At 48.0% G+C, this 18,391-nt stretch overlaps 1 protein-coding gene across 1 annotated transcript in view; it reads left to right on the plus strand.

The window, feature by feature from the left end:
- abca3b (ATP-binding cassette, sub-family A (ABC1), member 3b) overlaps positions 1 to 16,394 on the plus strand; it is a 33,810-nt gene extending 17,416 nt beyond the window's left edge. The window contains exons 9-31 of the mRNA XM_022195356.2: positions 80 to 253; positions 332 to 513; positions 1,552 to 1,698; positions 1,834 to 1,963; positions 2,040 to 2,194; positions 2,926 to 3,081; positions 3,537 to 3,747; positions 4,564 to 4,714; positions 6,591 to 6,689; positions 7,190 to 7,388; positions 7,465 to 7,771; positions 8,105 to 8,378; positions 8,675 to 8,879; positions 9,031 to 9,250; positions 9,845 to 10,003; positions 10,430 to 10,602; positions 12,376 to 12,510; positions 12,587 to 12,781; positions 13,285 to 13,472; positions 13,549 to 13,719; positions 13,796 to 13,992; positions 14,177 to 14,250; positions 15,050 to 16,394. Of these exons, the coding sequence (XP_022051048.2) occupies positions 80 to 253; positions 332 to 513; positions 1,552 to 1,698; positions 1,834 to 1,963; positions 2,040 to 2,194; positions 2,926 to 3,081; positions 3,537 to 3,747; positions 4,564 to 4,714; positions 6,591 to 6,689; positions 7,190 to 7,388; positions 7,465 to 7,771; positions 8,105 to 8,378; positions 8,675 to 8,879; positions 9,031 to 9,250; positions 9,845 to 10,003; positions 10,430 to 10,602; positions 12,376 to 12,510; positions 12,587 to 12,781; positions 13,285 to 13,472; positions 13,549 to 13,719; positions 13,796 to 13,992; positions 14,177 to 14,250; positions 15,050 to 15,181 (4,034 nt within the window). The 3' untranslated portion in view covers positions 15,182 to 16,394. The remainder of the gene's footprint in view (positions 1 to 79; positions 254 to 331; positions 514 to 1,551; positions 1,699 to 1,833; positions 1,964 to 2,039; positions 2,195 to 2,925; positions 3,082 to 3,536; positions 3,748 to 4,563; positions 4,715 to 6,590; positions 6,690 to 7,189; positions 7,389 to 7,464; positions 7,772 to 8,104; positions 8,379 to 8,674; positions 8,880 to 9,030; positions 9,251 to 9,844; positions 10,004 to 10,429; positions 10,603 to 12,375; positions 12,511 to 12,586; positions 12,782 to 13,284; positions 13,473 to 13,548; positions 13,720 to 13,795; positions 13,993 to 14,176; positions 14,251 to 15,049) is intronic.
- Positions 16,395 to 18,391: the final 1,997 nt, after the last annotated feature.

Genomic DNA, 18,391 nt, shown 5'->3' on the forward strand with positions numbered 1-18,391 from the left:
CCCTCGTTTGTCTTTGTCCATCCTGCTGTTCTTTGAAGCTTCTTAAAGTTGTGAGTCTCATGATTTTTTCTGTCTTCAGCCAACGTGGCAGCAGCAGCGGGCGGCTTCATCTACTTCCTGAGCTACCTCCCGTACCTGTTCCTGTGGCCTCGCTATGACCTGCTGAGCCACGCCCAGAAGACCTCCGCCTGCCTCATCTCCAACGTGGCCATGGCCATGGGCGCTCAGCTCATCGGGATGTTCGAAGGAAAAGGTCTGGAGGCTTACTGTTCTCATGTTGTTGCGTGTTGGAGTTGAGGTGGTGCTTCATGGAGGTTCCTCTGTCCTTTAGGAGTCGGGATCCAGTGGTCCAACCTGTTCGACTCAGTGACGGTGGACGATGACTTCTCTCTGGCTCAGGTTCTGGGTCTGCTGCTGTTGGACTCGCTGCTCTACGGCCTGGTGGCCTGGTACATGGAGGCCGTGTTCCCTGGAGAGTACGGAGTGCCTCTACCGGCCTACTTCTTTGTGTTGGTACGTTGTGAACAAACTCATCCAGACCTTCTGAGGATGCCACGCAGTAGAGGACTAGAACCTGCAAACCATCATTCTGTTTCAGAGAACAACAGACTTCATCAGCAGATCAAATGTTCCCTCAGGCTGGAGACTAGAACCTCGTTTTACACCGTGTTTTGTCTCTGAATTTATTCCAGACTATATTTTATTTAACATTTCCATGATTCCACAGTAGCTTCCCTCCAGTGAACACTAACCACAACCCCCCAACCCCCCATCCATCCATCCATCCATCCATCCATCCATCCATCCATCCATCCATCCATTCATCCTCTATACACCGCTTTATCCTCACTAGGGTCATGGGGGGTGCTGGAGTCTATCCCAGCTGACTCGGGTGAAGGCAGGGGACACCCTGGACAGGTCACCAGTCTGTCACAGGGCTACATATACAGACACACAATCACACTCACATTCACACCTACGGACAATTTAGAGTAACCAATTAACCTCAGCATGTTTTTGGACTGTGGGAGGAAGCCGGAGTACCCGGAGAAAACCCACGCATGCACAGGGAGAACATGCAAACTCCATGCAGAAAGATCCCAGACTGGGATTTGAACCGGGGATCTTCTTGCTGCAAGGCGACAATGCTAACCACTAACTCACTGTGCAGCCCACCCCCAAACCAGAACAGGTTTAAAGAGATGAGTGGTTCAGGACTCCTAGGTCCAGGTCCAGGTCCAGGTCCAGGTCCAGGTCCAGAGGAAGTCTTCAGGCTCAGCTGTTAGAATAACAGGAAATGTTTGAGCGAAAGAAAATGAAGTTTACCTTTTTGACAACATTTTGGCATGACGTTCCACAACCACTGACACAGAAACACACTGATGGACGCTGGTTTGGGCCGATGCTGCTAGATGACAGTACATCGGCTGTTCTCTGTCGGTTTTTAGTGAATGATCGTGTTCTTCTGCGTCCTGGTTCATCTCTGCGTCTGTTCGACTGTTTCATGTGCCGCTCCTTCATGTTCTTCTGATTGCTCTCCCTGATCTGCAGCCTTCTTACTGGTGCAGCAGCCCTCGCATGGCTCTGGTCAACGAGAAGGAGGAAGAGGAGGACGCTGAGAAGGCTCTGAAAGGAGAGTTCATAGAGGAGGAGCCGGCTGGCCTCGTGTCCGGGATAAAGATCAAACATCTGTCCAAGGTCAGCAGAACAACAGGGACCCTCTGGAGTTCCTCAGGGGTTCCTCTGCAGTACTCTGTAGTGCTACTGCCCCCTACAGGATTCCTTGTGTCCTGCATCTAAACACTTCTTTTTCATTTCTTTTTTTTTTGACAGGAATTCAAAGTGGGCAACAAAACCCGGCAGGCGGTGCGAGACCTGACCCTGAACATGTTTGAGGGACAGGTCACGGTGGTTCTGGGACACAACGGAGCAGGAAAGACCACGACGCTGTCCATGCTGACAGGTGACTGAACACCTGAACACACCTGGAAAGAAGCAGCTTCTTGAAATGACGCTAACCGTCCTGTGTTCCTGTCCAGGTCTGTTTCCTCCCAGCAGCGGCCGGGCCTACATCAGCGGATACGACATCTGTCAGGACATGAACCTGATCCGACGCAGCCTGGGCCTCTGTCCTCAGCACGACGTGTTGTTTGATAACCTGACCGTGAGGGAACACCTGCTGTTCTACGCACAGGTAAACGGGAAGACACAGCAGATGGAACACAGCAGCTTTACAGCATATTAAACTGTTGAAAACAATGAAGGACTTTTAGCAGAATCTTTGGTAGTTCAGATGGATCTTAGTTTGAACTGTGTTCATCCAGTCTTTGATCAACTGTATTTGATTTATTTACAGTCTTTTATTACCGGGTTTCTTTTGGTAGCAGGATTAATTAGGATGAATGCACTTTTCCACTAAATAAACTACAGGTTTTAAGAACCAGACGGCAGCAGACTCCTTCAGACTCTACTCAGATGTTTGTACGACCTGATGCTGTAGATGACGATTCAGAAAACTTTATTTGTCCCCAGGGGGCATTAAAAAGGCATGTAGAGCAGGCAGCGCAACAATAGCGATAAATATATGTACAAATCTAGAGCAACTAATAAAAGAAAGAGAAAACACGACAAAAAACACAACTCTGTAGCATACTAGTGCAAATACAGATGAAGAGTAGGTGCAGTATGGCAATGAGGGAAATACAAGAATATGTCAAGGTGGATGTAAGTTTCAGAGTTCCCAGAAGGTCCACGTTAAAGTCCGTGTGTGGTGGAGGGATGGGGGTTATGGTCCATGAGTTGGACTGCCCTGGGTACAAAGGTAGACCTTCATCTGTGCATGCAGTCTATCAGCAGATATGCTGACATGCTGAGAAGATGATGGGATGTGTCTGTTCCTGCTGTGATCTTCTGTCTTCTCTCCAGCTCAAAGGATTCTCTAAAGACAAGATTCCAGACGAGGTGGATCGAATCATCCGGATCCTGAACCTGGAGGACAAACGCCGGGCTCGGTCCAAAACTCTGTCTGGTGGCATGAAGAGGAAGCTTTCTATCGGCATCGCCCTCATTGGAGACTCCAAGGTCAGCAGCCCCCCCCCCCTCCCTCCTCCTCCTCCTTCCTCCCTCCTCCTCCTCCTCCCTCCTCCTTCCTCCCTCCTCCTCCTCCTCCCCCCCTCCTCCTTCCTCCCCCCCCTCCTCCCTCCTCCTCCTCCTCCCTCCTCCTCTTCCCCCTCCCTCCTCCTCCCTCCTCCTCCTTCCTCCCTCCTCCTTCCTCCCTCCTCCTCCTCCTCCCCCCCCTCCTCCTCCCCCCCCTCCTCCCTCCTCCTCCCTCCTCCTCCTCCTCCCTCCTCCTCTTCCCCCTCCCTCCTCCTCCCTCCTCCTCCTTCCTCCCTCCTCCCCCCCCTCCTCCTTCCTCCCCCCCCTCCTCCCTCCTCCTCCCTCCTCCTCTTCCCCCTCCCTCCTCCTTCCTCCCTCCTCCTTCCTCCCTCCTCCCCCCTCCTCCTCCTCCTCCTTCGTCTCACCTCGTTTCTCTGCAGGTGGTCATGTTGGATGAGCCCACATCAGGCATGGATCCGTCGGCCCGACGGGCCACCTGGGACCTTCTGCAGGGAGAGAAACGAGGTCGCACCATCCTGCTGACGACACACTTCATGGACGAGGCCGACCTGCTGGGAGATCGAATCGCCATCATGGCCGGAGGAGAGCTGCAGTGCTGCGGTTCTCCACTGTTCCTGAAGAACAAATACGGTGAGAGAAGTTTAACCGTCATCCTCTCCATCAACACAAAACAGCATACTGGTGGAACTGTAGGAGCTTCAGCAGAAACCAACTGGACTCCTCTAGTAGGTTCTTGGAGACATTCCACCTTCATCCATGGTTCTTCTTCAGTTCTAACTGACTAATGAGGAGTTCCAGTTTGTACTCCCTCTGATCACTGCAGTGAAGGAAGCCATCCATAGCTGGAGCATCATGTCTAAGCAGAGGAGGAGTTTATGACTCCACCTATCAAACACCTACAACTCACTGATCAGGTCTCCTCACAAAGGTTCTCCATCCTTAACATCTCCAGTCTCTCCTGACTCCACAGATTCACATCCTTTATTGTGTGAACTGCAGCTCCACCACCATGATTGATGTTGTTATTGTTGGTGGACCTCCTGGTTTCACAGCATTCGCACCTGGAGACAGGTGAGTCCTGGTGGTTAATGGACCATCAGACTAGTCACCTGGAGGGACTATAAACTCTGGAGTTCCCCATTAGTCTGTTAGAACTGAAGAAGAACCATGGATGAAGGGGGAACATCTCCAAGAACCTACCAGAGAAGTCCAGTTGGTTTCTGCTGAAGCTCCTATGATCACCATGACCTGAAAGCCGAGGATCTACAGACATGTTGTTGTAATTCCTCCGGTTTCATGTGAACCCTGTAACACGGGTTGAACATGTTCACCTCTGGAGCAGATGATCAGATGCTGCTGGTCATGAAGCAGGTTTCATGTGATGTACCTGGATCTTCAGGTGAGCACTGATCAGTAATAATCTTCCAGGCCTGTTCTGCTCTCCAGGTGCTGGTTACCACATGGTCATAGTCAAAGATGCTCTCTGTAACGTGTCCGAGATCACACGCCTCGTCCACATGTATGTTCCCAACGCCACGCTAGAGAGCAGCGCTGGAGCCGAGCTCTCCTACATCCTGCCCAAAGAAAGCACCAGCAGGTGAGTCAGCCAGGTGTCCTTTAGAAGGTTAACTCACCGCTGAGCTCCAGGACTGGATCCGAATCCCTCTGAACAGTCTGAAAGCTGCCAGTGATTATGGAGGATCCCTAAAGGATCAGTGGAGCTGTGAAAAAATATGACAATGTGACGCATTTATAATGAGTTCAGATGAGCAGCAGCTCAGTGCATCAAACAGCAAAACACAGGAAATATCCCATAATTATCATCCATCTGTCTAGTTCTAACCCTATTCTAGTTTGCATACATGCGTTCAAAAGTCTGGAGTCATCCAGACAAATCCATGTTTTCAGTGAAAACAGAAACACCTCAAGAAGCCTTGGATGTTTTTCAGGGACATTCTTCTGCCCTTCAAATGACTTTCATTAGAAAACGCGAGTAGACTGTAGATTCTTGGTAAAGTTCAGGATAGTAGACTGTAGATTCTTGGTAAAGTTCAGGATAGTAGACTGTAGATTCTTGGTAAAGTTCAGGATAGTAGACTGTAGATTCTTGGTAAAGTTCAGGATAGTAGACTGTAGATTCTTGGTAAAGTTCAGGTTAGTAGACTGTAGATTCTTGGTAAAGTTCAGGATAGTAGACTGTAGATTCTTGGTAAAGTTCAGGTTAGTAGACTGTAGATTCTTGGTAAAGTTCAGGATAGTAGACTGTAGATTCTTGGTAAAGTTCAGGTTCGTAGACTGTAGATTCTTGGTAAAGTTGAGGATAGTAGACTGTAGATTCTTGGTAAAGTTGAGGATAGTAGACTGTAGATTCTTGGTAAAGTTCAGGTTAGTAGACTGTAGATTCTTGGTAAAGTTGAGGATAGTAGACTGTAGATTCTTGGTAAAGTTGAGGATAGTAGACTGTAGATTCTTGGTAAAGTTCAGGTTCGTAGACTGTAGATTCTTGGTAAAGTTGAGGATAGTAGACTGTAGATTCTTGGTAAAGTTGAGGATAGTAGACTGTAGATTCTTGGTAAAGTTCAGGTTAGTAGACTGTAGATTCTTGGTAAAGTTCAGGTTAGTAGACTGTAGATTCTTGGTAAAGTTCAGGATAGTAGACTGTAGATTCTTGGTAAAGTTCAGGTTAGTAGACTGTAGATTCTTGGTAAAGTTCAGGTTAGTAGACTGTAGATTCTTGGTAAAGTTCAGGTTAGTAGACTGTAGATTCTTGGTAAAGTTCAGGTCTGCAAAACACTCAAAAGAGTATATATCTGCACATATCTGCACTGCTGTTCTAAAGTTTGGGGTCATCCAGATAATTCCATGTTCTCCAATAAACTCCCACTTTTATCCATGTGCTAACATACCTGAACAAGGGTTTTCTAACCATCAATGAGCCTTTCAGCACCATTAGCTAACACAATGTAGCATTAGAACACAGGAGTGATGGTTGCTGGAAATGTTCCTCTGTACCCCTATGGAGATATTCCATTAAAGATCAGCTGTTTACAGATAGAATAGTCATTTACCACATTAACTATGTGGATTAATTGGATAACTGGATTTATCATTCATTTCATGTCATCTTCATTGATTAAAAAAACAGCTTTTCTCAGTGATTTTAAGCTTTTGAACAGTGGTGTAGATTTATCTCAGTCTTGTTTCGGCTTTTCTTACTTTTTAAACTTTGCATTTTGAGGTCATTTTGTTTCTTCTGAACAATATCTGGAGCAGTAATTTCTTTTAAGATTAAGTTTAATGTGATTTCATCTTTGATATTGTTCCACATATCGTGTTTGTTAGTGTTCTTTCAGTGCACAGCAATGTTCTATGAGAACCGGCATCCTACTCAGCTGCTGTAGTCCTGGTTCTCCTGTGGGTCCTTCTGTCGGTTCTCCTGTTGGTACTTCTGTTGATTCTCCTGTCGGTTCCAGGTTCGAGCTGCTGTTTGCTGAGCTGGAGATGAACAGGGACGAGCTGGGCATCGCCAGCTATGGAGCTTCAGTCACCACCATGGAAGAGGTGTTCCTCAGGTAGATGTTGATGCTGTGAGGAATAAAGTGTCAGTGATGTGCAGCAGACAGACGGTTTCATCAGAACCAGATTACATAGACTTTAGAACGTGTCTTCTACAGCAGGTTTTCAGTCGTACAACATTTTATTGACTTTAAAGTGGGTTCATGAACACTGTAGAGAAACCTTTTAGAAGAACATGAACGTCTGGTTTAGGTTTTATTTGTGGATCCTCTTATTGAGCATTTTTCAGTTTCTTTCTCTCCAACCGGAGCTGCAGCTGAGATGTTTTCCTCCATTCTCAAACATCTCAGCTCCTTCCTGCAGCCCTGTGGACTGAGCTGTGTCTCTGTAGGACTAACTGGAGCTGCCAGCAGAGTTCTGGTCTCCAACAGGACTCCATTAGAAGCTGCCGTTTCAACAGTCAGCTGGGACAGGCTCCGCCCCCGACTCCTCCAGGACTTGTCTAGATGATGGATGGTGCTACCGGGCTGAAGTCTGGGCTGATTTGTGGTTTCAGGGTGGGGAAGCTGGTGGATTCCAGTTTGGACATCCAGGCGATCCAGCTGCCGGCTCTGCAGTACCAGCATGAGAGGCGTTCCCATGATTGGACCACGGACGACGCCAGCAGCATCAGCGGTCTGACCGACGTCACGGACTTCACCGACAGCGGAACCCTGATCTCAGAGGACTGCTCCAACATCAAGCTGAACACTGGGGTGAGACAGAACAGATAAAGTCTCGGTCCTTTCACTTCTAGTGCTCAGACTTTAGCTCCTGTTTCTCCTCCACCAGGTGCGCCTCCACCTGCAGCAGTTCTACGCCATGTTCCTGAAGAGGGCGCTGTACAGCTGGAGGAACTGGAAGGTGATGGTGGCCCAGTTCCTGGTCCCTCTGGTCTTCACTATTGTGGCCCTGGTTGTGGCGCGCTCCTTCCCCAGCAACCTGAAGGCCCCTGAGCTGAGGCTGGCCCTGCACCGCTACGGGGCCACCAGGGTCCCGGTGGCCCTGCAGCCAGGAGCCGGACCCCCGGCCTCGCTCCTGGCAGACGCCTACAGTTCCCAACTCTCCGCCCAGCTGGGCCAATGCCAGAACATCACGGGTAAGAGGGGGACGGAGCAGAACCCAGCGTTAGTGATCAGTGTGTAAAGGTGCTGTTAGACCGAACACAGTAGTGACACCAAACAGGTGACCTCCTTTAATACCCAGGTGGGCACGCTGATAGCGCCCTCTGCTGGCAGTGGTCAGTGTTTGTGCCAGACAGGAGGTCATCGGGTGTGTGTGTTTTATTTTTTATATGATTGTATCTTTTTTATTTGTGTGTTTAGGGTCATATGTTGCGTGTTTTACTGGTATGGGCTCTGTCCTACATGCTGCTGTTGCTTTTTTTCTCCCTTAATGTGAACCTGAGTACTGATGGACCTCTTTGTTCCAGACCTCCCTGACTACGTCCTGACCCACGCCGAGCAGGAAGGAGGCAGCTTTAACGAGCGCTGTGTGGTCGGCGCCGCTTTCCGAGGCGGTAACAGCCAGATTGCAGAAGCGACGGCATACTTCAACAACGAGGGCTACCACACCCCGGCCACCGCCCTCATGATGCTGGACAACGCTCTGTTCAGGCTGCTAGCCGGACCCAACGCCTCCATCCAGACGGGAAACTACCCGATGCCCCGAACCCTGTCTGAGACGGCTCAGAACCAGCTGACCGAGTGAGTGCAGGAACGTAGAACGTGTTAGAAGTTCTAAAAGAGCGATCAGAAAGATCAGAAATAGAAGCAGCACAGTGAGAATGACTGCAGGACTGGAGGGATTCACCAGATCTGAGTCTGTGCTGCCAACCCTGTCCCAGCAATAACCTGATACCTGTGGAACTTTTAGAACCTGTAGAACCTAGAGAACCTTTAGAACCTGTACAACCTGTAGAAAATCTAGAACATGTAGAACCTGTAGAACATGTGATAGGATGTTCATCCATCTCCGTTCTCCTCCTTCCTGCCCTCTCCAGGGGTAAGACCGGCTTCGCCATCGCCATCAACCTCATGTATGGGATGGCGTCTCTGTCCAGCACCTTCGCTCTGCTGCTCGTCACTGAATCCTCCATCAAGTCCAAACATGTGCAGCAGGTGAGCGGTGTCTACCTGTCCAACTTCTGGTTCTCCGCCCTGCTGTGGGACCTGGTCAACTTCCTGCTGCCCTGCCTCCTGATGCTGGTCAGTACCAACCTGGAACCACTGATACTAGAACCTCTGATACTAGAACCACTACCAGTAGAACCTCTGGTCCTGAGTATTCTGTGGAACCCGTCCAGCTGTTTGAAGCTCCAGATATGTGACGTGTGTCTCGGTGTGGTTCTGCTCTCAGGTGGTCTTCAAGGCTTTCGGAGTGAAAGCGTTTGTGGAGAACAACCACCTGGTGGACGTTCTGCTGCTGCTGCTGCTGTACGGTTGGGCCGTGGTTCCACTCATGTACCTTCTCAGCTTCCTGTTCTCCACAGCGGCCTCCGCCTACACCCGCCTCACCATCTTCAACATGATCTCGGGAACCGCCACCTTCCTGGCAGTGACCATCATGACCATCCCAGGTGAGATGGGTTCAGATGGAGAACACAGAACCAGCAGGTTCTAGGATAAATCAGAGGTTCTGATCCTTAGAAAAGTAGAACATGAGACACTCCCTGAAGAACCGTCAGGTTCCGCCCCGTAATCTGAATACTTACAACTGGTTTTAACGTTCTCCTGATGTTCTGTGAAGTCTGTTTCCATAGAAACCCTGGCAGAACCTCCAGCAGGTTAAACTGCACAAACTGGGCTCTGGTTACTGGTTTACTAGTAAACTGGTTACTAGTTACTGGTTAACGAGTTAGCCGGCTGCCTCAGTCTGAGCGGTTCTGGTTTCAGCCATCGGTCCGTTCTCTGACGGCTGCAGCTGCTGTTGTTCTGATAAGCTGAATATTTAAACTCTCTGTGTGTGTTTTAAAATAACTGTTGTTCTTTAAAAGTTGAGGAGTTGATGGGTTGAACTGCTGGAGAACCGCTGGAGAACCGTCGGTCTTCACTAGTACTAGTATCTGTGTGGGAAGCCAGTGAGGGATCCGGTTCTAAGGAGAAGGTTCTGTGATTATTTCTGAAAGAGAGGAGGGTTCTGATTCCTGTTGACTTTCTGCCTTCCTCCTCAGAGCTGAACCTGCAGGACCTGTCTCAGTTGCTGGACAAGGTGTTCCTGATGTTCCCAAACTACTGCCTGGGGATGTCCTTCAGCCAGTTCTACCAGAACTATGAGTTCATCTCCTTCTGCACCCTCAACGACATAACCAAACAGATCTGCATCAGATACAGTAAGTCCTGACCAGATGTTTCTCCTGAAAAGGTGTTAAATCTGTTCTCGTAGCTCTAGAACCGTGGACACCTGGACGGTCATCTAGGATGGATCGGACCAGGAACCAGTGGAACACAGGAGCTGCTTCATCTTCACACTGACTCTGATGCTTCCTGTAGTTCCAGGTTTTCTCAGATTCAAACCTTTATTGTCTCTCTCCATCCCAACATGTTGAACAGATGAAGTTCTTCCATGAAGCGAGGTCTTTGTGGTCCAGCTGATGGAGATCAGGAGAAGAACGGAGTAAACTCTGGATGATCATTAGGACAACATTTTGTTGTCATCCTCCAGTTTTCTCAAATCTTTTTGTGTTCCTCATTTCCGTTACCCAGATGTTCCCGTGTTGAACCTCCTGATGATCTGCTGATCTCCATGTTTCCTCCAGACATCACCTACCAGATGAACTACTTCTCCCTGGAGGAGCCTGGAGTCGGCCGCTTCCTGCTGGCCTTCACCGTTCAGGGCGTCGTCTACAACGTCCTGCTGTTCGTCATCGAGCTGCGATGCTTCCACACTGCGTGGCGGCTCCTGACCTCGCTGGTCCGGAGACACAAACGGGTACGCCAAGACGCCGATGGTCTCCTGTGAAGAACTATTCAGATGTTTGGATCTTTAAAGTAGAACCGAAACCTTCTGAAGACAACCTGAGCAAAGCTGGATGTGTTTAACTCCACAGGGAGAAGAAAGAACTGAACCCAGATGTAGTTAGAGACCGTGTCAGGGGAAAAGTAATTAACATTTATAAAATAATAAAATCTACATTTATAGAGAACCTTTAAAACAGACCAAGAAAGAAAAGAACAAAAGGAGACCAGAGACAAAAGTGGAGAAATAAAGATGAAGAAGATTTTCTGAATGAATCCAGACAGCAGATAAAAAATAAAAGCAGCAGAATGACCACATCCCAACAGAAGATAAAACCAGAATAACAACGACAGGAAGAGTAAAAGAAAAAGAAAATAAATGAATTAAATGTCAAAATAAATCGATGATGATAGACTGAGTCCAGCAGGGGGCAGCGCTTCATCCAGAATCAGTGAAGACTTTATCAGTGAAGCTGAACTTACACCTGATCAGCTCATGGACAGAACATTCATCTGAACCTCTTTAAACCAAGCACTGAAACCTGTCAGCAGATTTAAAGGACTGTTCAGTTTACTAAAGAACCAACATGGAACGTTTATTAGAATAGAAGCTGAAGGAATCTTTGGTTCTCCATGAAGGAACCTGAGCTGAGAAGTAAAATCTAAAGTTGTCTGTGTAGGTTCTCATTCATCAGGTCATGTTTGTCCAAAGTAGTTTAAATCAATCCACTGGACTTTAAGAAAGTTCCTTGAAGACGTTTCACCTCTCATCCAAGAGGCTTCTTCAGTTCTGGTGGTGGTTGGTGTTGCCTCAGCTTTTAAACCTCTGTGAGGTGTGTCCAGGGCTATTATTCCAACGACCGATACCAAAACTCATCTGACTACTCAACGATGGTCGTTGTGAGTATTGGTGGGGGTCGTTCTTCCTTTTTGGGTCTCTGTGTGTTCATTGCTCATAAATAATCCTCAGCTTTTACACCTCACAGAGGTTTGAAAGCTGAGGCAACACCAACCACCACCAGAACTGAAGAAGCCTCTTGGATGAGAGGTGAAACGTCTTCAAGGAACTTTCTTAAAGTCCAGTGGATTGATTTAAACAGATTTGGAAAATCTAAAGTTAAAATAATGAAGTTGATCTAAAAAGAAGAATAATCTGGAAACATGAAGAACTGAGTTGCCACCAGAATTTCAGGCGTTTCCATGGAGACGAGGACAGAAACCAGTCAGACTGTCGGTAGTTCACATCTGGTCTAAGTAGAACACGTGAGGGAAACGTTCTGCTAGTTGATTCCAGGATTTCATTTAGTTCCTTTTCTCTGTTTTCATGGTTCTACTGACAGAAGACATCTCTGAGTTGCTGTTCGTGCTCTTCTGGTTCCTCAGTGCTGCAGGACTTTAAAATGAACCAGAAACAGCCGGAAAAGACTCAGAGGGTTCTTAAAGAATCCATTTAGAACTCTCTTTCAGCTGCTTTGGTTGAAGATTTGCTGGTTTCTGCTTCAGGTTGGTGTCAGATTGATCTTTGAAGGTCTTTAGGTTCTGGAAATGATCCACAGATTCACTGGTAACCACATGAATGATAGCTGGGACCTGAACCAGTCACTGGAGTTCTTCCACAGTGTTTGCTTTGTTTTATTCAGAAGTTCTGGTGGAACGTCTGATGATCATGGCCGTTGGAGCTGCTGGTCCTGGTTAGACCGTCTGAGACCTTCTAGCTGAGAGGAGATTAACCCTGATGTTGTTTCAGGTGCCTGTGGTGGACGAAGCAGCGCTGCTTCCAGAGGACAGAGACGTGGCTGAGGAGAGGAAGAGGGTTCTGGAGTGTCAGCCGGTGGTGGAGTCCATGGTGGGGAGTCCTCTGATCCTGCAGGAGATCAGCAAGGTGAGGGTTCTTCTGAGCCGACAGAGCTGAGGTGTGATGGCGTGTCAGGTGTGAACGCTGGTCCCTGTGCTGGCAGGTGTACAGCAGCGGGGAGTCTCTCCTGGCCGTGGACCGGCTTTCCCTCGCTGTGGGGAAAGGAGAATGTTTCGGCCTGCTGGGCTTCAACGGAGCAGGAAAGACCACCACCTTCAAGATGCTGACGGGCGATGAGAGCGTCACCTCTGGAGACGCCTACATCGACGGCTACAGCGTCCGGAGGGACATCAAGAAGGTGAGTCAGCAGAACTGCAGCTCCAGGGTTTAAGTTGAAGACATCTGCAGCGTCCACAAGATCCGTTTTTCTCGTGGAAACGTTTCTGAAAATCACGGCTTGGTGGGCGGTCACTAGTAGGCCACCAGGAGGTCACATGACAGCCTTCAGTCAGTGGAAACGTCAGACCAACATGGCAGCTCGGTCACAAACTTCCTCTTTTATTCTGAAAACAGCTGAGTGAGAAGTATTTCTGAAAGCGTGTGAGGCGAGAAACGAGCTGCTGAGCCTGAGTCCGTCCTGGTTTTAGTTTAGACGTTTGACCAAAGCTTCGCGATGCGTCAGACCTCCACTCTGCATCGAATTTGCATAAAGTAGAAATGAAACTACTTCATGCAAATGAGCTGCGGGAGACGCAGCAGACTGCAGCTTGAAATGCAACCAGCATGCGGCACGGTGCGTTTCACATAGACAATGAATGGGATCCTGTGGACATGAACCCTGAGCTTCATCTCTGCCTGCAGGTGCAGCAGCGGATCGGATACTGTCCTCAGTTTGACGCCGTTCTGGACCACATGACAGGAAGAGAGACTCTGAGCATGTACGCCCGGCTGCGAGGGATCCCAGAGAAGTACGTGTCCGGCTGTGTGGAGAACGTGTTGAGGTCTCTGCTGCTGGAGCCTCATGCGGACAAACTGGTGCGCAGCTACAGGTAGGAGGTGTTTCAGGTGATGAGCTGTTTGTGGTGTGAACATCCTGATGCTGATTTTAGACTTGAACTCGTGCAGCGGCGGAAACAAGCGGAAGCTGAGTGCAGGCATGGCTCTGATCGGTGGACCTCCGGTCATCTTCCTGGACGAACCGTCCACCGGCATGGACCCGGTGGCCCGCAGGCTGCTGTGGGATGCCGTGACGCGAACACGAGAGTCTGGAAAGGCCATCATCATCACTTCTCACAGGTGAGCTTGACAGAGGTTTGTGTGGTCCAGAGAGGCTGAGCTGCTCTTTCTGATCTTCTTCTACCTGCTGTTCCAGCATGGAGGAGTGTGAGGCTCTGTGCACCCGGCTGGCAGTGATGGTCAACGGCCAGTTCAAGTGTCTGGGGAGTCCTCAGCACCTGAAGAGCAAGTTTGGCAGCGGCTACACGCTGCTGGCTAAAGTCCATGTAGAAGCTGAGCCGGAGGACGGCGACCTGCTGCTGTTCAAAGACTTCATAGAGAACACCTTCCCAGGTAGGACGCTCTGACGGGACGACACAGAGACACAGTCACACGTGCACATTTACACACGCCACTGTGCACGTCAGCAGGGTCAAACGTGCGCTTCCTCGTGAAGTTGAATGGTTTTGCTGCTCTGCATTAAAGAGTTTATCAAACAGTAACGGAGCAGATCTAACTGTGAATCCTCTCTCTGCAGGAAGTCAGCTGAAGGACGAGCACCAGGGCATGGTGCACTACCACCTGACGGACAAAGCACTCACCTGGGCACAGGTACAGCTCCTGCTCTCCACCTACACAAGCTGAGTTAGAGCTCCCTCTGGTGGACATCACAGAGCAGCTCAGTCATTTAGCGGGGACTTTTCCTCCTCTCTTCCTGATGTTTCCACGTGTTCCGCTTTAGCTGTGTTCATTTCACAGGCCAGTCGCTCAGCATCTGTAAAATAATCTCATGTTTTAAACCGGTAGAGACTCAGGCTAGTCATGAGGAGATCTTTGATTTCTAAGATTAAAACTCTTCATAACATCTGACTAAAAGGCTCAGATGATATCAGCTCATTAGAGTTTATAAAACCCTGTTAAAGTCAGACAGTGAAGACAAACCGTGGTACACAGATGCATTATGGGAAGTGTAGGATTGAGGCTCATACGGGGGCGAAACCTTTTGGTATCTCAGCCTCTGCATCATCACTGCTGTGTTTCTGTTTCTCTGTGAGTCCACAAACTTTACTGAAGGGAACTTTTCATTCTATCTAACAATCATCTCCAAAAGCTCAGTCTGCTGAATATTGTGATAGAAGATAAGAAGTGGAGCCTTTTATGTTGGATCCGTGGTGTTTGAAGAAGCACACGTTCTTAAAACTAAAGACAGAAACGTCCTTTGTAACAGTAATATTGAATGAATGGGATCCATTGTGGGTGTTTCAGCTGAGTTTAGTTCCAGGAAGCCGGCTTTAGAGGAAATGACTGGTGCTTTGGTTTGACATGCAGGAAGCAGAGGCTGATGTGCTCTGATCAGGTGTATTTACTGAGCTCAGGTAGCCTCCCTCATACCTGTCCTGCCGTCCTCCAGGTGTTCGGGACATTAGAGGCGGCCAAAGAGAAGTACCACATTGAGGACTACTGTGTGAGTCAGATCTCCTTGGAGCAGGTGTTCCTCAGCTTCGCCCAGTTCCAGCACTGCTCCCAGAGCGGCAGGAAGTGAGAGGAGAGGAACATCTTCTGCACGGACCTTCCAGGTGTGAACCAGGCTCCATCTGGGCCGGTCCGGCTCCAGCATCGCTGTCCAGTCATTCGTGCCGTTTGTTGTTGTCGTGTGAATGTTTGAAGCTGATGATTGGTGAAGGTTCAGCGCTGCACGCTGAGGAGGACCCCTCAGCACCACCACTACTCTGGACTGTGTTCACATCGTCCCTTTATTTATTACGTTACTGTGCTTTATTTTCTCGGTCACTGAAACACCTGAGAGCCTTATCCAGCTCCGAGGGCTCCGCTCTGTCCCTGGTCGGGAGGATTCTGGTGTTTCCAGATGTTCGAAGCCTTCATGGTACTAAAACCGTCTCCTTGTTACAGACTGAAGGATGAAGCTGGAGATAGAATCCGTCCTTCACATTCTGTCCTTTTGTTCTGTTGTTGCTCCAGATGTTCCAGTTTAGGAGGAAAATCCTCCAATGTTAAATCAGAATCTTTAAAATTCTTAAACTAAAAATCATGACTTCAAATCGGACTTCAGCTGATCGACTGACCTAAAAACTCCATTTGCCTTCTTGTTTTAATGCCATAAAGGCCCACCAGGCGGTGGATAATAAACTGATGCCTTCCTTTGATCAGAGCTCTTCTCTGGTTTCATCTGATGCCACTTTATCCCAAAGCCTTGTTCTCACTTAAAGAACCTGTAAAAAGATGTTTGCGTTCTGTGGAAACACTTAGAATGGCGTTTCTGTTGATGAGGAACACATCCACAGCCTCCTGCTTTTCATGAAGATGGATGTGATAATGTGGGAGTAGAAGAAGACATTCCTGATGTCCACAAACCACACAAGTGACATGAATGTATTCCTGTCAGGAAGACGACCTGCTGGATGTGATCTACAGACGTTCCACTGATACGCTGCTTCTTTAACTTTTTCATTTTCACCTTTCTTGTTCATGTTTGTTTTTGCTGTTTGTATTTTTGCACAATCCATCTTCCAGTACATGTATGACTTGAAATAATTCCAGCATTAGACACACAGTTGGAGAATAACTGAGGCGTTTGCTGCTGTTGGAGGTCGGCTGAAATGTTGTGTATCATATTTAAAAGGGAACTCTGATCATTGTAATCGCGCGCTGTACTGTACCGAACCATGGAACTGACCTGTCTGCTCTGTATGTGTCCAAGTTCTTTTTAAATTAAATCATGCTCTATGCAAACGGTAGCAGAGTCTGGATTTAACACCTTACTGTGTTCCTGGAGTTTACAGATGAGTCCACCAGACCCTAAAACACAAACAGACTGTCTGACACATTAAATACACAAAAAACGGGAACTTTTTAACAATCCCATAAAACCAAGAGTGATGGAAGAAAAATATTTTATTCATAGTCATTTAAACCTTAAAACATGCCATTTAAGAAACAATGATGGAATTTTCATTTTTAAAAACTACTTCCTGTAGAAGGCGTGCTCCAGCACCAATGCATTCTTAAAATCTGCCGTTGAGATTCCTCACTGACCGCTGCAGCATCTCAGCTGGATACTGTGAAATTCATCCTGAATTCTCTGATTTAACTCATCCAGAGCTCTTGGTCGAGTCGTGTACACTTTACTCTTGAGATAGCCCCAAGTAGATTTCAAGAATGGATTCGTACAGGAGGACGCCATCTACAGGAAGTCATTTTTAAAAACTGAACATTCCATCATTAAATGGCATGTTTTAAGGTTTCAATTCCTTCATCCATCCATCCATCCATCCATCCATCCATTCTTTCTCTATCCACCGCTTTATCCTCACCAGGGTCATGGGGGGTGCTGGAGTCTATCCCAGCTGACTCTGGTGAAGGCAGGGGACACCCTGGACAGGTCACCAGTCTGTCACAGGGCTACATATACAGACACACAATCACACTCACATTCACACCTACGGACAATTTAGAGTAACCAATTAACCTCAGCATGTTTTTGGACTGTGGGAGGAAGCCGGAGTACCCGGAGAAAACCCACGCATGCACAGGGAGAACATGCAGACTCCATGCAGAAAGATCCCAGGCCCAGGCCGGGATTTGAACCGGGATCTTCTTGCTGCAAGGCCAAAGTTCTAAGTTCTAACCACTAACCCACTGTGCAGCAGTTTCATTTCCTATGAATCAAATATTTTTCTTCCATCACCCTTGGTTTTATTGGATTGTTAAAAAGTTACATTTTTTTGTGCCATCCTGTATTAATCTACTGACCTGGAGAGCTGCTGGAAGCCTGAAGAAATCATTCACAGACCTGAGGTCAGGTTAACCTGGTAGTAAAATTCAAACAGTATGTAGAAGAACGTCAAATAAGTGAGGGTGATGCAGAGTTGACTGGTGGAAATGAGCAGCTGGAAGCAGAGGGCTGGAGGAAGGTCAGCAGCAGCATCCCACAGTGGACATGATGGAGACTGGACCAGCTGGTGGAACATCAACCACAGATCTGAAGCATCCAGCTCTGGGACCAGGGACACTCGGAGGAAGACAACGCTGAGGTTCCTCACAGTAGAGCTGGAGGCCAATGTAATGCCATCCAGAGTAACTACACTGCTCAAAAAAATTAAAGGAACACTTTGAAAATCCATCATATTTCAATACGGGGAAAACAAACTGGATCTTAGCATTGATATGGACTGGATAATGTGTTAGGAATGAAAAGTGCCACATTGTTTGATGGAAATGAAAATGATCAACCCCCCAGGAGGGCTAAATTCAAGACACCCCAAAATCAAAGTGAAAAACTGATGTGGCAGGCTGGTCCATTTTCTGAAATTCCTTGGCAGCAACTCAAAATGGTATTCAGTAGTTTGTATGGCCTCCATGTGCTTGTATGCAGACTGACGATGTCAGGACAAGCTCTGAATGAGACGATGGATGGTGTCCTGGGGTATCTCCTCCCAGAACTGGACCAGGGCATCACTGAGCTCCTGGACAGTCTGAGGAGCAACCTGATGGTGTCTGATGGAACAAAACATAATGTTCCAAAGGTGTTCTATTGGATTCAGGTCAGGTGAGCATGGGGGCCAGCTAATGGTATCAGTTCCTTCATCCTCCAGGAACTGCATGAGTTCTCTTACCACATAAGACTGGGCATTGTCTACACCAGAAGGAATCCAGGACCACTGCACCAATGTAGGGTCTGACAATGGATCCAAGGATTTCATCCTGATACCTAAAGGCAGTCAGAATGCCATTG

The sequence above is a fragment of the Acanthochromis polyacanthus genome, chromosome 21, assembly GCF_021347895.1.
Source record: "Acanthochromis polyacanthus isolate Apoly-LR-REF ecotype Palm Island chromosome 21, KAUST_Apoly_ChrSc, whole genome shotgun sequence".
Taxonomy (NCBI): domain Eukaryota; kingdom Metazoa; phylum Chordata; class Actinopteri; family Pomacentridae; genus Acanthochromis; species Acanthochromis polyacanthus.